The sequence below is a fragment of the Giraffa tippelskirchi genome, chromosome 10 (assembly GCF_054371585.1).
Source record: "Giraffa tippelskirchi isolate mGirTip1 chromosome 10, T2T-mGirTip1v1.2.pri, whole genome shotgun sequence".
In the NCBI taxonomy this organism is placed as follows: domain Eukaryota; kingdom Metazoa; phylum Chordata; class Mammalia; order Artiodactyla; family Giraffidae; genus Giraffa; species Giraffa tippelskirchi.
This window is the reverse complement of record NC_137284.1, coordinates 111,465,156-111,487,166: the sequence shown is the minus strand read 5'-3', so window position 1 is coordinate 111,487,166 and position 22,011 is coordinate 111,465,156. Positions and strand designations below refer to the sequence as shown.

General features: G+C 46.4%; 1 protein-coding gene across 2 annotated transcripts in view; it reads left to right on the top strand.

Moving 5' to 3' along the window:
- Positions 1 to 1,147: 1,147 nt before the first annotated feature.
- The window catches only part of MTURN (maturin, neural progenitor differentiation regulator homolog), a 31,801-nt gene continuing 10,937 nt past the window's right edge, over positions 1,148 to 22,011 (top strand). The window contains exons 1-2 of one of the 2 annotated variants that reach the window (XM_081534844.1): positions 1,148 to 1,482; positions 13,112 to 13,234. In XM_081534844.1, the coding sequence (XP_081390970.1) occupies positions 1,321 to 1,482; positions 13,112 to 13,234 (285 nt within the window). In that variant the 5' untranslated portion in view covers positions 1,148 to 1,320. Of the gene's footprint in view, positions 1,899 to 13,111; positions 13,235 to 22,011 lie in introns of both variants that reach the window. The other variant, XM_081534845.1, reaches the window with a different exon arrangement.

Genomic DNA, 22,011 nt, shown 5'->3' with positions numbered 1-22,011 from the left:
CCTGTGGGCCAGGGCTCTGTCCAATGCATTTTCTGCAATCCAGCAATGCCTGTCTGGTCCCGGCAGCCATCGAACATTCAACAGGTGCAATGGTTGGACCTTGTACTCTTGTTTTAAAATCTACTTTCTCCTCTCCTAAATTAGCAGTTGGTCATTTTCGGTTTTACAGTATGAATTTAAGGTGATTACTATTCAATCTAGATTTGTTGTTGTTCAGTCGCTCAGTCGTGTCCGACTCTTTGAGACCCCATTGCAGCACACCAGGCTTCCTTGTCTTTTACCATCTCCCGGAGCTTGCTCAAACTCATGTCCATTGAATCGGGGATCCCATCCAACCATCTCGTCCTCTGTTGTCCCCTTCTCCTCATGCCTTCAGTCTAGACTTATGAGGCTTATTTTTAGAAATACTCAGCTTTATGTTGACGCCAAAAAAACCCCCAAACTCCCAAATCCATAAACTTTCATCTTCCTTTCCAAACGGACATTCATTTCAGTGTCTAGTAAATGTATTTATGGAAAACATTTCTTTACATCATTCAGATTGACAGAGCTGTGATTTCTGAAAAAGATAAGCTCTGTTCCCCTTTGGTTTTCTCAGCTCCTCCATTCCTAGCCTCAGACAAGGTACACGTTATCTGCAGTTCTGTGAATTTCTCTACACTTCAGTCTCATTGGGAAAAATGCTTTCCCGGCCTTCAAACTCCAGATAAACGCCATCCACATAACTCCGCTTCACTGTAACCTGCGAGCTGCCGTTTTCGGGCCCGCGCTGTGACGTCACCCGGCTCGCCGATCTCGGCGTTAGTCTCAGACTCCGGTGATTGGCTGGATACCATGACGTCACGGGCCGGGGCGGCCCTAGGTTCCTGAGGGCCCCGGGATGCTCAGAGTTCGTTTTTTAAAAAGGGGGCAGGTGGAGACAGGAGAGTCCGCGGAGCACCCTGTGCCTCCAGCCGTGCTCCGTCCCGCCCCGCCACGCCCACTGCCAACCTCGCCCGGCCGAGCCGCGCCAGCCTCCGGGGCTGCCCGAAAAGGGGCGGGCGGAGAGGCGGAGCGGGGAGGAGCCGGGCGCGGCGCCGCGCAGTCCCTGGCCACCGCCCACCCGGTTACACACAGCATGTAAACAGTCCCCGCCGGGAGGAGCCCCGGGACCGGAGGGAGCCCGAGCCGCCCGGCCCCGCCGCCTGCCCGAGAGCCACAGAGCCGCGCGCTGCCCGTCCGGGAAGAGGGCGCCGGAGGAGAGGAGGGCGGGCGGCGGAGGGAGCGGGAGGCGGGCGGCGCGCGAGGAGGCTGAGGGAGCGGCGGACGCGGAGGGCCAGGATGGATTTCCAGCAGCTGGCTGACGTTGCGGAGAAATGGTGCTCCAACACGCCCTTCGAGCTCATCGCCACCGAGGAGACCGAGCGCAGGATGGATTTCTACGCCGATCCCGGCGTCTCCTTCTACGTGTTGTGTCCGGAGAACGGCTGCGGGGACAATTTTGTGAGTGCTCGGGGGAGGGACCGCCGCAGCGCGCGGGAGTGTGGACGCGCGGCCGCTACCCTGCGCCCTAGCTCCCGCTTGCCGGGAAGGCGGTGGGGCGTGAGGTGGGGGGGGCGTAACCGCCCGCAGGCACCCCAGTGCTCCGCGCTCCGCCGGGCGAGCCCCTGAGCTTGACGCGTTGGGGTCAGCACTTGGGTGAGGCCAGTAGGAGGCAGGCAGGGGCATCCTTAGAATCCGGGAAGCTGGGCTAGGGCGGGCAGTTTCCGGGACGCGACCCCGCGGCTCGAGCGCAGTGCTCGGCTAGAGCATCTCCGAGGATGTCTCCGCCTAGCGCCAATCTGGGCTGGGGCGCACGGACCCTTCACTCCCGCACAATCCGGAGTTCGGAGCTTCCTCCACCCAGGCGTCCCGTCCGGGTGAGGAATCCCGTTACCCTCTCAATGCGCAGACACAACTCCTCGAGTTTTCCCCGCCCGAGAGAACCTTCATCCCGACCCCTCTCCCCATGTTATTCTCAGTGGTATTAAGACACAAAGCCTCTGTCCACACTAGCGATGCCCCATCTCCTGGACCATCTTTGCGGAATTACACCCCGGATCTTAAAAACGCACACGCGCGTGCGCACACAAACACACACGCTCACACACAGAGGCACGCCTAGCCCCCTTTCCTCTTGTGCTTCCATTGCTCCTCTATGAGCTTCCAACGAGATGTGTGGAGCCCAAAAGGTTCTGTCCAGCTAAGGCGGCGGCCTTGGCCCTGCCAGAGCCTTTCGGTTTTTCCAGATGGGGGTGAAATTCCCCCTCCCCACCCTACCGCCCCGCCCGGGGCTCGGAGGGACTTGGACCTGAAAGTGCGGTGTCCAAATTCTCGACTTTGTATCCTGCCCTCACTTGGGATCTTGGCGCTGGCAGTTAAGGAAGGGGAGGTAGAGGGCCGGGGAGTTGGGGTGGGAGGTGTGGAGACTGGGCGAGGATGGCGTTCCATGAAGTATTGGTAAGGACGGAGAAAATATAATGGTCCCTACATGTAAGATGGAGGCGGCTATGGGCTCAGGTTACCGGCCTGAGTTGCCGGCCTGAGCCTGGAGCTGGCGCTGCTGCCGCCCCTGGGGACGGAGGTGGGGCAGGACAGAGGCGCGGCCTGGCGCTGGCTCTTCAGGTGGGGTGAGACAAAGCTAGTTCAAAGTCCAGGCTGTCGTGCGGCCCAACTACCCACAGAAAGTTCGACAAGGAGTTAGCGTGATTGTCTTTCTTGGCCCCAGAGAGATGAAGTCCTCTATGTGACTTAACATGAAACATGCCCCTCCCACCACCTCCGTTCCACCCCACAAAGGTGAGAGACTCACTAGGCCCCAGCCTCCTGACCCTCTAGAAGAGGGATAGCCTTGAGTGACAGTCAAGTTTGACTTGTGGCAGCGTGACTCTGGTCAAACGCATTTTAGTGTTTTAAAATGCTCAGCGTACACATCTGAAAAATGGGTATAATACCAACCCCCAGGTGATCAAATAGATAATGCACCTGACAGTCTCCACTGCACAGCAAGGGCCCCACAAATTTGGGTCTGAGATCTGGGGTTCCCCAGAGTTTAGAACTTGTCTCTTTAAGAGCCTCAGTTTCTCACCTATAAAATGAGGTTAATCAGAATGCCTCCATTGTAGGTATTTGTGAAGTGCAAGTAAGCTATAAATGTATATAAGAACACTGTTAACTGTAGTTAAAATAAGCAAGTGTTGTTTGTCAATGTGGAAGATCATTAAAAAGGAATTTACTCCATAGTAAAAGTATGAATAAGCGCCAGGGATGTAGTGGAAAGGGCACCAGGGTCCAAGTAATTGCAGTGTTAGGGTTTGTCTAGGAGTCCCTTCCACCCCTGGGCTTCCTTGGTCTGCCAGTGGCCTTTCCCCCTTCTTACTGTGTGAGATGGGGCAGGAATCACTCATGTTTCCGGAACTCATGGTTGCACACAGCCATCCTGCTGTCACTGCAGGAGACATATCCAAAGAGAATAAGTGGGTGAAGAAAGGCAAGGCTATTCTCTTGATTTGAATACGTTTAGCCAAACCATCATTCAGAAACATGACGTCTATCAGGCCTTTTTCAAGGCCACCCATATTACATTTTAAATCTCCACCTGTATGAGTGAAATACTTGAAAGTATTTCTTTTGAAAGTATTCATTCACTGACAATTCAATGAAATAAACAGGAAAGAAAGACAGTGGTATTGGGGGGGTGCGAGGAGTAATTCATTGGGCAGACTGGACCTTTTTCAGTTTCTAGAGGCCATAATAAATAAGATGCCAAACACTGGAGTTTTCCTAGCCCAAAACCTTGCCTCAGATTTGCAGGCCAGGTTTGTCAAGATGCTGTTTGCCTCTAGTTAAAGAAACTCAGACATGAAGAAAATGTCCTACCTCTGTTCATTTATTTTTCCCAGGAAAATCTGCTAAGTATTAGAAGAAATTTGAGATGAATGGAATCCCTGTAATCTGAAGGATTCATTAACAATAAGAATATTTACATAGTATTTCTCAGTTTACAAAGTGTTTTTATATCATTCATTCATTTAACAAACATTTATTGAGAGCTCACTCTGTACCTTGCCAGGGATACTTAGAATGGGGCCATTCTCTTCATCTAAGAAACAGTGTGGTATAATGCCTAGCGGCACAGGCTCTGGGTCAGGCTACTTGAGCTTTCACCCCAGCTCCCCACATCTAACTTTGTGCCTTGGAGGAAGTTGTTTAACCTCTCTCTGTCACGACTTCCACATCTGTAAAATAGAGATGATATTAGTACCTCCCCAGCGGACTTGTTTGAGAACAGTGCCTGAAGTGGGGATGATATTAACAACTCTCAAGCAGAGTTTCCACACAGCAGTCCCTCTGGATCTATTTAAAATGTTGATAAAACGCAGGTTGCGTTCTTACCACTCCCTCCCTCTCCTAAACTGACTTCCCATCACTTTCGCAATCAAACCTAAGCTTTCCTGGCTTCAAGCCCCCACATGATCTGTCCCCGCCGCCTCTCTGACCTCATCCTGGCCCATTCTTCCCCCTTGCTTAGCGTATTCCTGCCACACTGGCCTTTCTGGTCTTTAGAGAAACCAAGCTCGTTCTTGCCCTAGGGCCTTTACGTCTGCTGTTCCCTCTGCCTAAAACACTCTTCCCCCACATCCTTACATAGCTCCTTTCTTTATACCATTACAGCCTGGGAGAAACCTTCCTGACCACATACTCCCTCACTTCACCCTCTTTTATTCTTACCATAGCACTCACTAATACTTGATAGTCCATTGCTTATTTTTTGCCTCGCCCACTAGCCTATAAGCTTCATGAGAGCTTGTCTTATTCATCCCTGTATGGCAGCGCTTGGAACATGCCAGACATGTGGTAGACATTTAATCCATGTTTGTAAGAATGAATGAATGAATAATAGCCTAGTATAGAAGACATGTTAAATTTCAAGAGTGACAGCTTCAAAGACAGCTACCACTTAAGTGTGATTTACCATGTATCAGACTTTGCATGTATGAACCCATTTAATCTTAGTAATCTCAGAAGCTACTCTCTACAATTATCTCCACTTGACAGATGAGAAAACTGAAGCCCAGCGAGGTTTACTAACTTCCCTACAGCTAATAGATGGTAGCCCTGTACTGAATACCTGGCACCACAGGGGTGACAACAGGGAATCCAATTCAGACTTGGTTCGAGGGCTACTTCTTATTGAGCCTCACAAAAATTCTGTAAGGTGGGTATTAATATACCTCTATTTTATAGGCGAGGAAACCGAGGTTAGTAGCTTCAAGGACTCAGCCAAGACTATGCCAGTAAGAAGTGACAGAGTCAGGACTTGAGCCAAAGCCCAGAGGGCTGTCCCTTCCACCATGGAGAAGGTCTCCTGGACAGGATCAGGCTGGGGCTTAGGAACAAGGACTTCTTTTTGTCTATCCTCTTTTTGGCAGCTCCTAGGACCCTTGTGAACTCCTTCCCCTGCTTGCTTTACAGGCCATGTAGTCCCTTTGCAAACTGCTGCTGATTCAAGTGTCTCTATACGGATGGCTGAGGAGTTCAGATCCTGGGATAAAATGCTGCCAGTGCCCTGTGTGTGCTGGGGGTTCAGGGACACGGCTACCCTGCCTGGCTCTTCGTGTGTCACAGGGAGGGTGCTGAGAGCTTAGACAGGCGGCACGCCCCATCCTCTGCCAGCTCAAAAGGTCCCCAGGGCTCGGTCAGGCTTGAGGAATGGGGTGTTGGCAGCCACTAACATGCCAGACGGACAGAGCGGCACGTGCTCCTGGGCATGGCAGCACCAGCTGCTTTCCCTCCTCGCCTCGTCCTGGAGAAAAGAGCTCTCTGGAAACAAAGCCCACTGCCCAGCTTCTCCCTGTTGCTGACGGTGGGGGTGGAGGGACGCTCCCTTATTGTCCTGCCAACCATTCACAACATGTTTGGTTCTACATGTATAGTTTAATCCCTTCTCAATACAAAAACAAAGATAGCCGTTGTCATAATATTAAAGAAAAATGTTTTATTTATAGAAGAACTATGTGATTTAATTTTGTATGTATCCCTATGACTGTGACTTTATATGTGTGTATATATATATAGATATAATCCCCATTTTCATTCTAGGCATGTCTCTATTATTAACTGTGTGACTAAATAACAACCTTTTTATTTTGGAGAAGGAAGATACAACTTGTTTGAATGAGGTTGCATCATTATGTTCCTATGGTGGTATAGTGGAGAGAAGGCCCTGTCGTGTTCAATTTAAACCCTATCCTCAGTTTCCTCTTCTGTCTAATGGGGATAATCATACCTATATCACATTATTTGCAGGTTAAATGAGCAGTAGTGGTAGACTGTAAAGCTTCCTATGGTGACCATGTATTATTCATCTAGAGAGATTACATCAGGGAAAAAGATATGTCCTTTATCATTCATGGAGTGTTAATCCCAAGGAGAGTAAATTTCTGCTAATATAAACTCAAGTAAGGGGGGGAAGATATAAGCACTCATCAGCTCTGCTAAATGAGAGGAAGTTTATCTCTTGGAACCTTTTTTTTAAGATTTTTTTTTTTATGTGGACCATTTTTAAAGTCTTTATTGAATTTGTTACAGTATTGCTGCTGTTTTATGTTTTGGTGTTTTGGCCCTGTGTCATGTGGAATCTTAGGATCTTAGTTCCCCTACAGGGGATCAGACCCACACGTCCCTGCATTGGAAGTCGAAGTCTTAACCACAGGACTGCCAGGGAAGTCCCTCTCTTGAAATCTGAAATCTTCATATCCACCCTGCTGTGCTTAGTAGCTCAGTTGTGTCTGACTCTTTGCAACCCTGTGTGTGGACTGTAGCCCACCAGGCTCCTCTATCCATGGAATTCTCCAGGCAAGAATACCGGAGTGGCTTCCCATGCCCTCTAACAGGGGATCTTCCCGACCCAGGGATGGAACCTGCGTCTCCTGCAGCTCCTGCTTTAGCAAGTGGATTCTTTACCACTGCACCACCTAGGAAGCCCATATCCACCCTGGGGGTATTATTATTTTCTTTGACTTACAAAGGAAGGAGCTGAGGCTCAGGTTGAAAGCGTGATATCTCTCTTGATATCCTGGCTTTGCCCATTACTTCCTGTGTGACCACAGACAAGTTGCTTAAACTTTCTGAGTCTCAGTTTCCTCCTTGATAGACCAGATCAGTGTTTGACACCAAGAGCAGATTGGAGGTATGGTCAGACATATCCAGAAATAATGCTGGCTGTCATGAGATGGCTTGTCACTCTTACCTCACCTCTTAGGGGGTTAGCAGTCAGTTTTGGGTTAAGCTGTACCAACTTAAAATGGGCTCCCCAGTACTGCTGGCAGCAGAAAACCCACGTGGTGAGACTGAGGCGCTTTACAATGGCCCTTTGACACAGATAACTGAGTCCTGCGAGGACAGCGGGTGTGTTCTTAGCTCCCTGCCATCCCCAACTCTGCCGAAGCACCAGGAAGTCAAGCGCCATCCCCACGAGTGTTAGAACAGTAGGAGCATACAGACTGAGATCAAAAAGGTATTTGTCATTTGAATTACTTTAATAATCTAATTCCATTCTTGGATAAGCTCGATATTCTTATCTCTACTACAGAAAAGAGAAAGGTGCTCATTTTCCTGTTTGCAGTTGACATTGTTTTATTGTCTTAAACCGGATGAGCTTTGATAATAAACTCTGACCCAACTTAATGACAGAAAGAAGGGCCACAGATAGCATGTGCTGAAATCAGAGTTCTCACTGGGGATTTTCAGCTTCAAATGGGCAGGAATCTATAGGAAAGAGTAGGCTGCTCAGGGCAGGTACAAATTGGGGCTGCTTCACTGAAACCCATGCTATCCTGAGAACTGGAAGTGGTTTTAGTCAATAATGACATTTAGATTTTTTTTTTTTAATGTAATGAGTGCATGTTATGTTGCTTCAGTCGTATCCAACTCTTTGTGATCCCATGGACTGTAACCCTCTAGGCTTCTCTGTCCATGAGATTTTTCAGGCAAGAATACTGGGGTGGCTTGCCATGCCTTTCTCCAGAGGATCTTCTTGACCCAGGGATTGAACCTGCATCTCTTGTGTCTCCTCCATTGCAGGTGGATTCTTTACCGCTGAGCCACCCAGGAAGCCCTTTTAATGTAATGTTGTTCAGTCACTCAGTCATGTTTGACTCTTCACGACCCCATGGACTGCAGCACACTAGGCTTCCCTGTCCTTCACCATCTCCCGGAGCTTGCTCAGACTCATGTCTATTGAGTCAATGATGCCAACCAACCATCTCAGCCTCTCTCGTCCCTTTCTCCTCCTGCCTTTCCCAGCATCAGGCTCTTTGCATCAGGTGGCCAAAGTATTGGAGCTTCAGTTTCAGCATCAGCCCTTCTATTGAATATTCAGGATTGATTTCCTTTAGGATTGCCTGGTTTGATCTCCTTATAGTCCAAGGCACTCTCAAGCGTCTTTTCCAACACCACAGTTCAAAACCATCAGTTCTTCAGTGTTCAGCCCTCTTTATGGTCCAACTCTCACATCCATTCATGACTACTGGAAAAACCATAGCTTTGACTAGACGGACCTTTGTCAGCAAAGTAATGTAATGCCCATCCTCAAATATGTGGTTAGTCACAGTTCTATTCTGTCCTCAAATGGTGGTGCCAGAACCAGCAACATAAGCATCACCTGGAACTTGTTGGAAATGCAGTGTCAGAAAATCCTGTGTGGGACCCAGCGATGGTGTTTTGATAAGCCTCCAGGTGACTGAGAGGGCTTCCCTGGTGGCTCAGATGGTAAAGAATCTGCCTGCAATGCGGGAGACCTGGGTTCGATCCCTGAGTCGGGAAGATCCCTTGGAGGAGGGCATGACAACCCACTCCCGTATTCTTGCCTGGAGACTCCTATGGATAGAGGAGCCTGGTGGGCTATAGTCCATGGGGCCGTAAAAAGTTAGAAATGACTAAGCACAGCACAGGTGACTGAGATGCACTCTAACGCGTACGAACCACCTCTTTCCCTTCCTTTGTGAAGCCTTTTCTTGGTATTTCTAATATTGTAACAGCCCATGTCTGTGATATGCCTTGGCTCTAACTACCAGACTGGAAGTTCAGTACATTCTGTTCCCAGATGTATATTTGCCAAGGAGTTAACATTGTTCAGAGCCACAGGTTCTCTGACCCCTTGCTATAGTTTTTTTATGGCCAGAGTGGGTGTTTGGTTTCTCATGCTTAAGATATTTTCCAAGTGGAAGGCCTTGTGGCCATGCCCTGTGGTGCCGGACTCTGGGTCAAGTTCCCATTTGTCCTTGTACAAAGCTAGACCCCAGATCTTGCTTTCAGGTGCTTTAGCCCAGCCACCGCATACTCTCTCCGCCCTCCCCTGGTTTTGGAATAGGCCTCTCTAATTTTCTAAGAGGTAACCCTCCTGCCCCTGGAGAAGGAAATGGCAACCCACTCAGGTATTCTTGCCTAGGGAATCCCAGGGACAGAGGAGCCTGGGGGGGCTATAGTCCATGGGGTCTCAAAGAGTCGGACATGACTTAGCGACTGAACAACAACTACAGCGCTCCTGCCCCCAGTCCCATTCCTGTTAGTTCTGAAGAGTTGGTCTGTTTTGCATGTGTGCACTGCCTCAGGGCACTGGTTGCATGTCTTTCTTTGCATAGGCCTCTGCAAAGCAGTGGAAGCCAATCTGTGTTCCATCCATGGCATGTGCCAGGCTTGTTTACCTGGCACTGTTGTCCTGATCTCACTGGTTTTCATATGATTCTCCTTCTGTTGTTTTCCCTTTGTCTTTATTTTCCCATCTACAGACTTATTTTTTAGTTCATCTTACCTTGTATTCTGTAGATTTTCGCTGACTGCCATGATTAATCTTAGAATGGGGCAGTTTCAGTAAATAAAACTGAATATCTTTTGTTACGAGACACAATGGATATGAAATAATTAGCATTTAGTAAGTGATGTCTTATAAGCGGCTGTGTACACCTGGGTTTGTCTCATTCCAAACCTCCTGCTCCATCAGGTTATTATATGGGCAGGGATTCAGTTAAAACTCTTTTCTAAAACAACAAAACCAACACTACTGGCAATTCGGGAAGAGTTAGAAAGCCACGTCAAGGATATTTACAGCGAGTGGACAGAAAGTCCTTTTGCAGGTGTTAAGTCTTTCTTCTCTAGGGCTTCCCTGGTGGCTCAGTGGTAAAGAATCCGCCTGCAGTGCAGGAGCTGCAGGAGACGCAGGTTCCATCCCCGGGTCAGGAAGATCCCCTGGAGGAGGGCATGGCAACCCACTCCAGTATTCTTGCATAAAGAATCCCATGGACAGAGGAGCCTGGTGGGATACAGTCCATGGTGTCACATAAGAGTCAGACATGACTGAAGTGAGTTAGCAGATATCCATGCAAGTCTTTCTTCTCCAATGTATTCGTAAATCAACAACTCCAAAAGTGGAATAATGAAAATGGTGGCATGAATAACCTCCTCTTCATGAGGCTGTAGATGCCCTAGAAACAAATGAATAAACTGATTGCCAGGCAGTGGTGGATACACTGTGATTCTGTTACAGTTTGAATGATATTGGAGAAGGAAATGGCAACCCACTCCACTATTCTTGGCTGGAGAATCCTGTGGACAGAGATGCCTGATGGGCTACAATCGATGGGATTGCAAAGAGTTGGACACAAATGAATGACTAACACTTTGAGAGATATACTTTTCTTAATTTATTTCCTTAATTTATAATTTAAAATACTTCTTTTAAAAAAAGATAGTTAAAAAATAGGCTATATTTGTAAAAAAAAAAAAAATACAAGGTTTTCATAGATACACCTGCTTCTGAATTAATTCTAAACCAAGTTGCCTTGGATAGTATTCTCAGTGAAGTCACATAGGCTATCTGATTTAGCGTTACTGCAGGTGGAAATCCCCCACACCATTCTCCTCCAAATGCAAAAGGGGAAATAGGGGACTTATAGCCACCATTTATTGAATATCTATTGTACTATCTGCCAGCCAGGCACTGTATTAGGTACTTAGTCAGCTTTGTACTTTCTCTGTAATCTTCGTAACAAGTCTAGGGAAGAAGGCAGGCTTAAGATTTCCCATTGTTTGGTGCTAGGTGTTAATCCCACCTCTGACTTGGATAAGAATTTGAGATATGCCAAAACTTTTTAAAATTTGAGTTTGAAAATAGGTGTTGAGCCAAACTTGTATTAAAGTAGACTTTATTGTTCTTACTGAATCCCCACTAAGAATCAGGTGCAATAATGGATTTAAAGGCACTTTGTACTATTATGCTTTTTGTACAATGCAAGAGACTACTACATGACTGGCACTTCAGTGACTCGACAACTTTAAGGGCCTCCACTTAATAGGGAATCATGTTTGAGCTGTTCTCTAAAGTTAGAGAATCTAGAAGGTATCTTTATTAGGTCAAGGAGGAAGCTACTCTAGAAGTCTGCTGGAAGTAGAGCAGCATGTATCAGAATTGGACTTTCACACTGTGAAACACAGATAATTGGGCTGTAAAGATGGCATATTAGCACCATGTTATTCTCTCTTGAATCTGAGCAGTGTTTTCAGTTCTTTCTAGTTCCTGAAGATCCTGCAGTGAAAAGGAAGAAGGGGAAATCTGTTTATTGCATGTTGGGCATATGACTTTCTGGGGTGATGTTCTAATCATTTGTATTAATAGCAGGGGTAAGTATGTGCTTGACATGGACCATTTCTCTGAATTGATCTTGTCCCTTGTTGCCCAGTGCCTGTTCCTTGCTGTCATCTGCCAAACATCTTCCTCTCCTCTCCACTTTTTTTTTTTTTTACCAGTGTTGAGCTGTCATTGATCCGGTCCCTGTAAACAGCAATGCTTGGTACCTGATGACGCCCTGATGTTATCCTAGTCTTCAATAATCCCTACCCCCATCCTGTTGCTCAGATATGCAGAGCAGGGGGCTTCTGCATCTTCATCTCTCAAACTAGTTTCTTGGGCTTATTCCAGATCCTTGAACATTTATGGGAGAAACTAGCCAAGTCTTAAAGATGTGCTAAAATGGATATCCTCATGTGGGAAATAAAAAAAAAACAACTTGTCTAGCCTAAGAAAAAATAAAGCCTAAATCAGTTTCCTCCTGGTACATGTTAACATCGCAAAGTGTTGCTTGGGTACGTTGCCCTCTTTTATTTATATATATATATTATAATTTTTACTTTTTTTTTTTTTTTGGCTTTGCTGGGTCTTCATTGCTACATGGGCTTTTCTCTAGTTGAGGCAAGTGGGGGTTGCTTTCTAGTTGCACAGGCTTCTCTTGTTGCAGAGCACAGGCTCTAGGTGCAGGGGCTTTGGTAGTTGCTGCACATGGACTCAAGAGTTGCAGCTCCTGGGCTCTGGAAGATAGACTCATTAGTTGTGGCACTGCTCCACAGCACATGGGATCTTTCTGACCCAGCAATTGAGCCCACAGCTCCTGCATTGGCAGGTGACTTCTTTACCATTGTGCCTCCAGGGAAGCCCTACGACGTCCTCTTAAAGCATTTTAAGGGAAGGTGAGATTTCAGAGAGCCTTTGTTTCCTGGTGACTAGGGATGACTTTTCAATGTGTCCTCCTAAATTCATTTCATTTTGAAGTAAATTGACCATCACCCCCACTCTCAGGCTAATCTGGGTAAAGAATGTTTCTGAGTAAGCAGTTACAAACTCTGCCTACTTAATCCTTCAGCCATTGCTGAAGGCAGTGGTAAGGATTATGCAAGCTCTTGGTTTCTCCTCCCTCCTGTTTTAAAGCCACCCTTCACCAGCATCAGGAGAGGGACATTGGAAATCACTGGTGGGAGAATATTGATCCCCCTGCCCTTTTACTATGTATGGGCAGATCTGATGGAAAATTGAGCAGGTGAGATTATGGACCAGGAGCATGGGGGGTTTCTGCAGGGTATTCATTTTCTGCCTTCGATACAAACAAATCAAGAATAACTATATGGATTTTTACTCTGGAATGGAGGCCTTCTTCAAATTCACATAATTTAAAAAAAGATCTTCTTGGTTTTGTGTATTTCAGACTGAGTATAATAACTGTGTGCCTTTGTTTTCTCCTTTCCCTTACCGGTGGGCACGCAGCACGTGTGGAGTGAGAGTGAAGACTGCCTGCCTTTCTTGCAGCTAGCACAGGATTACATCTCCTCCTGCGGCAAGAAGACGCTCCATGAAGTCTTGGAAAAAGTCTTCAAGTCTTTCAGACCTGTAGGTGCCTGCTTGGCTTCCAAAGCCGTCTTATTGTCCAGTGACTGTGCTCTGAATAACATGGATTGTGGGGAAAGTGGGCAAAACCTGGAATGACTAATTGTTTTTCTCTTGTCTGCCCTGTGGCTTAAAGATAGCAGTTCGTGAAGGGAGGCTGAGGGCGGAGAGGGAGGGGGAAACGGGATGTGACACAGCTGTTTGTTGCGGGGATGATGGTTATTTCTAGCATCACTTGAGTTAAGAATCTCTGATTGGGTGGGAAGCACACAGTCTTTTATGAGACAACTGAGTATTCCGGTTCTCATCCAGTAGACTTAAAACCAAAATGCTTGCAAGTGCTATGGAGGTTCTCTTGTAATAGGAAATTGCCGGAAGGCTATATAAAGGATCTACCCTCATGTGGATGGATATGGAGACGAAGAAATAGTTGTTCTTTTCTCTTTTGATAAAGTCTCTTGTAGAGAGCTTGCTTCCCCGCCCCCCTCCTCCGCCAGCCTCCTTAGGATTTAGGAATCTGGATGTTTGTGGTTAGCTGACGGTTTGTTTCATTCTAGCTGAAAAACATGTAAAATGAATACTCACCCCTATTTTATAAACTACTTCTCTCTCTTTGTTGGAAGACAAAGTCAGATTGTGTGACATTTCCCCCAAGTTCAGTTCCCTGCCCACTGTAAGGACTCTACACATTCAATGTTATTTGCTCTCGAATTTCCTTTTTTTCAAATCTTTTAATATAGTATCTACTTCTTTTCTTATAATTTTATTTTTGGCTGTGCTGGGCCTTTGTTGCTGCTCTGGCTTTTCTCTAGTTGCAGTGAGCAGGGGCTACTCCTCTAGTTGTGGGGCTCGGGCTTCCCATCGTGGTCGTCTCTCTCGTTGCGGAGCACAGGCTCTAGTGTGTGCGGGCTTTGGTACTTGCAGCACATGGGTTCGGTAGTTGTGGTTTCCGAGCTCTAGAGCACAGGCTCAATCCCACATGGGCTTAGTTGCTCCGAGGCCTGTGGGACCTTCCCTGATCAGGGATTGAATCCGTGTCTCCTACATTGGCAGGGGGATTCTTTACCACTGACCCATGACCTACCAGGGAAACCCCTAGTATCTGTTTCTTTCTTGGAATCTTCAAACTTGTCTTTTGTTTCTCTGAACATGGTAGGCTTAGCTGCATAAGAGACTTTGGGATATTCCAGTGTTTCAGAATTTTGAAGTCTGTTTTGTCATCTTTTGTTTTCACTGGGTCCCCCTCCTGGTATCTTGTTTCTTTGTGTGTTGGATTTATCTCTGTGTACTTGAAAATTTGTATATTTGTATTTGAAAATTTATATATCAGGATAAATTGAGGCCTAAGATAATGGTACTTTCCTCCAGAGAGGACTCAGTTGGAGACCACCTTCAAACAAGTAGAGACTTGTAGTTCTTAGAACTTTCCAGGTGATGCAAAGCCAGGTTGCAGGCCTGGTTTCTTCTTGTTCTGAGAGCAGTCGCAGTCTGTTCAGGCTGTTATAACAAAACACTAGGTGGCTTATAAACAAGAATTTATTTTTCATTGTTCTAGAGGCTAGAAGTCCAAGACCAGCGTGCCAGCAGACTTGGTATCTAGTGAGGGCTCACTTCCTAGACAGGTGGCCATCTTTTCATTGAACCTCATATGGTGGAAGGAGAGAGAGAGAACCCAAGAGCCTCTTTTATAAGGGCACTCGGTCGTTTATGAGGGCTCCACCTTCATGATCTGATCACCTCCCTAAGGGCCTATCTTCTAATATCATCACCTGGAGGGTTAGGATTTCAGCATATGACTTTGGAGGGGAGAACATAAATATTCAGCCCATAGCATAGACTTTTGGTCTCCTAGCCTAAAGCGAGGATGGTTTGTCACAGAAGCTCCTTTGTTGACTTTGGTCTCCCTAGCTCTTAAAGTAGGCCAAGCAGGCAGTAGTTTCTTTGAGAACAACAGATGTCCTCAGGACAAAAGCAACTTTTTATGATAGGCTTATGTTTGTGGGTACTAATTCTCAATATAATTAAGAAGGCATTTTTCATATTGAATCCAGCTTTTTTATTTCTCTATAGAAGAGTTGGTCCTGATCAGTATCATTTAACCCACCATTTTAAGAAGAGGAATTTTAAATGGCCTTTGTCACTCTGTCTGATTAGTATCATTTGTCCAACCAATTCTTTTTGTTGTTGTTTGTTCATTTTCTAAGCCTGTTTGACTCATCCAAAATAGATTTTCGACTTACAGATACTGGTCTATCCCACTTTCATCCATTCAATTTGTATTTACTGAACACCCAGTAAGCACTTGGCACTCTTTACTGCTCTGTCCCTAGCACTTGAACCAGACAGATGAAAATCTTAGATCTCACAGGGCATGTATTCTAGTGTCAGGGAGACAAGATAAATGAGGACAACACATAACGTGTTAGTGACAAGTGCCAAGGAGAAAACAACATGAGTCAGGGAAAGGGGGTGAGAAGTGTCTGAGGCACTGACAGTTTTGATTAGGGGAGCAGGGAATGCTTCACTGAGAAGGTTACTTGAGTGAAACTGAACTGAGATGTGGGCTGTGAGGAGATCCACAGGAAGAGCTTTCCAGATAGAGAGAACAGCAGATACAACCACAGGGGGAGAGAAAGCCAGGGCTCAGGGAACAAGGGGAGGCTGCTGGGGCCTGAGTGAAGGGGGAAGGCAGGAGGAGTGAGAGAGGAATCTGAGGAATTTCCGGGGCTTGCAGGTCACAGAAGGACTTGACCTGGGGAGCCTCTGAAGGGCTTGAGCACCAGAGAGATCCACCTAGTAGAGAGCAGGCTGTGAGGGGGAGAGGGGGTACAGGGAGCCCTGTGAGGAGGCTGTCGCTGCCATCCAAAAAGAAGATGAGGATTACTCCAGAGTTCCTCATCTACTCACTGAAGGGAATGACATTCGTTTACTGAAATGGGGAAAGTTGCAGGAAGAAACTTAGGGAGTGAGACCACCAAGACTTCAGTTGTGGACTTGTCAGTGTTTGAAATGCCTGTTAGACATCCAAGTAGAGACATCAAAGCAGGCAAAAGTTAAAGAAAAAAAAAAATGGATTCCCTCAAATCTTACCTTCCCCCCGACCCCCCTGCAAATATCTGATTAGCACATGATACTCACTTTGCAGCTGGTTTCCACAGAGGATCCACTCATGAGCTGGCCACCTGGTTCTCTCATCTGTGGTGGCCAGCAACAGGTTACCTGCAGAATGTGCTTCACTGGGGAAGGTGAGCTCTCACCAGAGCCCCTTCTGCCATCTTGCTTTACCAGGCCTATGGCTGTGCTTCAGCAACCAGGCAGCCGTATGTAAAGGGAAAAAAAATGCAGTCCAAAAAATCCAGATATTTAGCTAAGAGTGATTGACTTGGTTGAATACTTTGTTTCAGATCAAGCTGCTTTGTGTAACAGAGACACACAGATTTTATTAATACTGTTGGGCTTCCTGAGTTCATTTCTCAAGTGGAGCCTTCTGCCAAAGCGGATAGGATGTGCTCCCAAGGTGGGGCCTTTGCCTGGTACGAGGCCCCCTTTGCTAGGGAAGCTTTTGTGTGCTGGGCGCTCTAGCTGAGTTTTTTGTCTTCAGGGAAGTGCATTCTCAGGGCTGGTGAGGGTGAAATACACACAGGCTTGGGTTTCTCTCAGTTAGGATGTGCCCTAGATTGGATGAGAAGCCAGTGTTACAGACCCGGGTGAAGGACTTCTGGAGATCAGGGGGGAAGCTTTCACCCTCTCCCTCTCCACAGAAGAGTGCCTTTCTCCCCACTGCAATTTATCTGTTTTATATAAAGGAGCCTTAGGTTTAAAAATATGACTCAGGAAAGGGTCTTGTTGCTGTCATAGTTCATAGTATTTGTTGAAGTAACTCGTACCCAAATGCTGCAAGGTTATCAAGCAGGTGAACTTGAGTCTGTCATTTCCGTGAAAATTTTTGATAATCTGATCCAATTGTACAGCTGCTTTTTTTTTTTTTTTTATAGTTGGGGAAACCACAGGAGGAATATTTTCACCTTCCTCTTAGAACAGCCTCATTCATGGCTTTGAATCCTTGTTTTCCCTTGGCAGGCCCGTTGCCAGCCCCTATCCTATGCAGTGTTTCCAGAAAGATAAGGACCTTTCTATTGACAGCTTTCTGCTGCCTTTGGGGGCAGTAGTCAAGCAGAGTCAATTCACTTTGCTGAAGCCCACACATGCCTGCCTGCCTGGACCAAAAGCATGGAGTCATCTCCTGGCCCTCCCCAGCGTCCTGCCCGAGAGGCTCAGCGTGCTACGGTAGCACTCTTTACCTTTAGACCTTCCCATTTCGTAGATGGTGTGCTTCTCCCTGCTTTCTGTTTGCCTCCCCGCCCCTCCCTTGCCAAAACAACCAATCTCACAAAGTCCATGCCCTACTAGAGAAATCTGTTGTTGGATTTGACAAAAAAAAATAATTATTCTTTTTCTTATTCACCATCTTACCTTTCTCTTTTTCCTCTGTCTCTTCATAACATAATTAACAAAATGCAGGATCATCTGCTATTTGCCAAAGCACCGCTTTGGTGAGTAAGAGACAGGCGTGCACGCTCAGCCATGTCTGACTCTTTTCGACTCCATGGACTGTAGCCCACCAGGCTCCTCTGTTCATGGGATTTTCTAGGCAAGAATACTGGAGTGGGTTGCCATTTCCTTCTCCAGGGGATCTTCTTGACCCAAGAATCGAACTCGCATCTCTGTGTCTCTTGTGTCTCCTGCATTGGCAGGTGGTTGCTTTACCACTGTGCCACCTGGGAAGCTCCTGTAGGAGACAGGGCATGGTGCCTAGTCCTGGTACTCTAGGCGCTGGCTTTCTGGGAGGAAAAGCAACCACAGAAAAGTACAAAGAAAGCCCAGGTTACATGACTAAGCTCTGATTTTGGTCCACACACTCTGCCTGACACCATGCAGATGGAGGGAGGGAGTTCCATTCCCTGTCTCCTTGCTCCACTCTGCTGGTTCTCTGGGGAAGTGTTTTCCGAGAGGATGTCAGTGAACAGGCACCGACCGCAGCATGATGGTTGTGGTCCCTTGACCTAGTTGTGCAGAATCAGGTTACTATAGTGATGAAGAAGCCATTTACTGGGGGGCAGGCTGCCTGGATTCAGATCCCAGGTCTGCCACTTGCTGGCTGTGTGACCGCAGCTAAATTACTTGACCTTGCTGTTTCTCAGTTTCCTCGTTTGTTAAAACCAGGAAACAAATGACGATAGTTACCTTAGGGTTGCTGTGAAGATTAGACGACACAATGTTTGCTGGGGACTTAGTACAGCACAGCATACATGAGAAGTACTGATTAAAGGCTGGCGTTGACATGGATGGGATGGGGACACTTGGCAAAATACTGTTGTGAGCTCAGTAGTGAAAACTTTCGTAGGACTCTTAGGCAGAGAGAGAAAACCATTTGCTAAGTCATTTCAGCACACACTTAGAATCATCTGGCTAAGGTAAAGGATTTTCAAGGGGTAGTGTTGAGGTATTATAGCCAAAAGTTTCTCAACATTGATTTTGGCAAAATAATAATCATCCATTCATCCATGCAGCTCACTGGGGTGGAGGCTAGTGCTACAAGAGGGATGACCAGATGCTCCTCTCCCCCAAAGGGACACAGGACCAAAGAGCCTCTAGTGACAAGGCTATGAATGATACTTATTTTCTTTTCTGGATTTTCTAAATTTTCCATGATGTTACAGAAACCATTTATGATCAGGAACTATGTTGTGATTTTTTTTCAAATGTTGTCTTGTCCACGATGTGTTCAGAGGACTGGGAATCTTAGATGCGAGTGGGCTCATCGAGGAATGAAGTATGGGCAGGGGCTTCACGGGGAGGTAAGACTTGAAGAAAGGGCAAGATCTGGATCAGGTCAGCAGGGGAGGAGGGCTGGCCAAGAATAAAGACCAGGAAGGCCTGCCTTGGCTCCTTTACTGAGAGAACCTTAGAGATGTTCCTACATGGGGCATGGTGGCTCAGCCCCGGCCTGGCCAGCTCCTAGCCTGTGTGGCCTCTAGCGGGTTGTTCAGCCTTAGTGTTCCCATCTTTAAAATGGGGGTTATACATGTTTCACTGTCTTATGGATGCATGGAGAGCTCCAGAATCAAAACACACACAGGGCTGTCAAAGCCCAGCCACCCTATCAAGGTTAGTCTCCATTTCCAGCAGCTTCCCTGGTGGCTCAGCAGTAAAGAACCCGCCTGCCAATACAAGAGACACGAGTTCAGTCTCTGGGTCAGGAAGATCCCCTGAAGAAGGAAATGGCAGCCCCCTCCAGTATTCTTGCCTGGGAAATCACATGGACAGAGGAGCCTGGCGGGCTACAGTCTATGGGGTTGCAAAGAATAGGACATGAGTTAGCGACTAAACAATAACTACAGCTCCATTTCTAGCTCATAACTGCTGTTAGGAAATGCTTGTTAGGTGGATATGTGACTCCATGGATGGAGCAGGGCAGCCTCCCTCCTGGACTCACCCATACTCTGCTGCACTCCAGGGGCCTCCTAGCTTCTACCTAGTTTTTCTCCTTCCTGCTGAATTGTCATATTCAAATGGTACCTGTGTGCAGTGACAACACCAAGCAGGCTGTCGCTGCAGTTTGTGAGCAGATGGGTTTCTCTGTGTCCTGAGACCAGTAATGGCTTCAGAGACACCTGTCACTAGCTTCGATAAATGTGAGTTGGAGAATTGTTGGAGTCCTGCATTTTTCTTGTTTAAGTGGCCCTGAATTGATGATCGCTGGTTATCACATGAGTGAGCTAGTCAATGAAAGAGTGGTTATGGGTCTAAGTAATACTGACCATACCGTTCCTTTTTATCCCCTCCATGTTTTTGTATCTTTTATTTAGTAGTGATTGACAGTCTCCCCCCTGGTTAGAAAACAGTTCACAAGAGAAGAGAGAGCATACCATTTCATTTCCAAGTTAGCTGTAAAACCAAACTTCATCTTTGCCTTTTCAGCTCTCTCAAAGCTTTACTCTATTCTCCTGGAGTGTTATTCTTCCTTCTCTTACCAGCACTGTGGACATTAGGGTCACGAGGCACCTGTTGCTATGACAATTCTCTGTGCTGTTTTGGTTGATGTTGCTTTCATGGCCCTTCACTGAGTGAGAGTCCACACTTTTCCAGGTTTTCTCACTTGGATTGACCTTTGTCCTCTCCCTGGGGTTGCTATGTGACTCCACGTTTTTTTCTCTTTTGAGAAGCAGAGACATTTCCACAAGAAAAATTTCCTTAATTGTGTCTTACTGACATGAGCAAGATTGGTAATTTTTTTCGCCACTAATGGTTGGAGAGCTAGGGTTTAAACCCCACAGGAAAACCCTTTGTGACCCAGAAAAAGTTCATTCCTTGCTTCTACTCTTCTAGTCTGCTCAAGATTCTGGAAGAAGAGAAAGAATCCACCTATGGGAAGCTACCCCAGTGGGTCATAAAGTCTGATAGGAAAGATTATGTACAAATGTGGATTTTAATAAAGACACATCGAATTAACAACGTTATAAATCAACTGTACTTCAAAAAAATATTGATAAGAAAAATAAACACAAAACAGCGAACCACATCCAGAAGAAAACCACATTGAATGTTGACAGTTTAAGTTTATCATGGCATTTGTTGTTTGCTCATGTTTTGAACATTCAAACCCTTGTCATTTAGGGTATGATAGCTCCTGAAGTAAGAGAGTACCTATTGCTCTTGCCTATTAGGGTCTTATCACTCTTGCCGCTTAACCTCTATTTACTTTTCCTATTATGGAGAAGACAGACTGACCAGGATTCCATCAGAGGTTTATTGGTAGCACCAGCATCATGGCTTAAGATTGTTGTTTTTGTTCAGTGGCTAAGTAGTGTCTTTTTGACCCCATGGACTGCAGCATGCCTAGCCTCCCTGTCCTTCACTTCACTACCTCCTGGAGTTTGCCCAAGTTCATGTCCACTGAATCAGTGATGCCATCCAATCATCTCATCCTCTGCCGCCCTCTTCTCCTGGCTTAAGATAAACAGTGACAAATTTCCCAAATGCTTTAGAGTCTCAGTACTCAGACTGTGGTTTCTGGATCAGCAGTATCCCCATCACCTGGGAGCTTGTTAGCAAAGCAGAATCTCAGGTCCCACCTGAGACCCACTGAATCATAGTCTCTCTTTTAGGTAGATCCCTAGGTGAGTCATGTACACAGCAAAGTATGAGAAATGCTGCTTCAAAAAGTCCTCTGGAAGGAGCTTACACGGACCTCAAAAGCCACAGAGCTCTTCCTAGAAGCCCCAGATGCCTAGCTGGTTGACCATGCACTCCAAGGCCTAGATACTGTCCCCCTTTATAAAGACACTATAGTCTGAGTGCTTGAGTGCCACCTTCAGAGATAGCAGATGCTAAATGCCAACTGATTTCAGCCTCAGCTAGTTTATACCACCTTTAAAAAGACCTGGAGTTAGTTTTGCAGATAACCGATACTCTCATGGGTCCAAAGAGCTTTAGTTCTCAAGGACTGGCATCTCTGCCCATTAGGTACAACCCTGTTAGGATGGGTGGACGCCAGTAGTTCTTATGTGTTCAGAGACAGTTCCAAAGGAGCAAGACCCTGGGAATGCTATCGTTGTTGTCCAGAGCAATCATAAAGATTTTTTCCAGGCAAGTGAAAAAATTTTACTAAAATAAAAGTGAATGATTCTATCAGGAGTAATTTAAATATACTTGACAGGATTTCTTGGCCTGTCTTTTTCCTTATAAGAATATGTGGGTGCAGTTAAAGCAAGGACTCA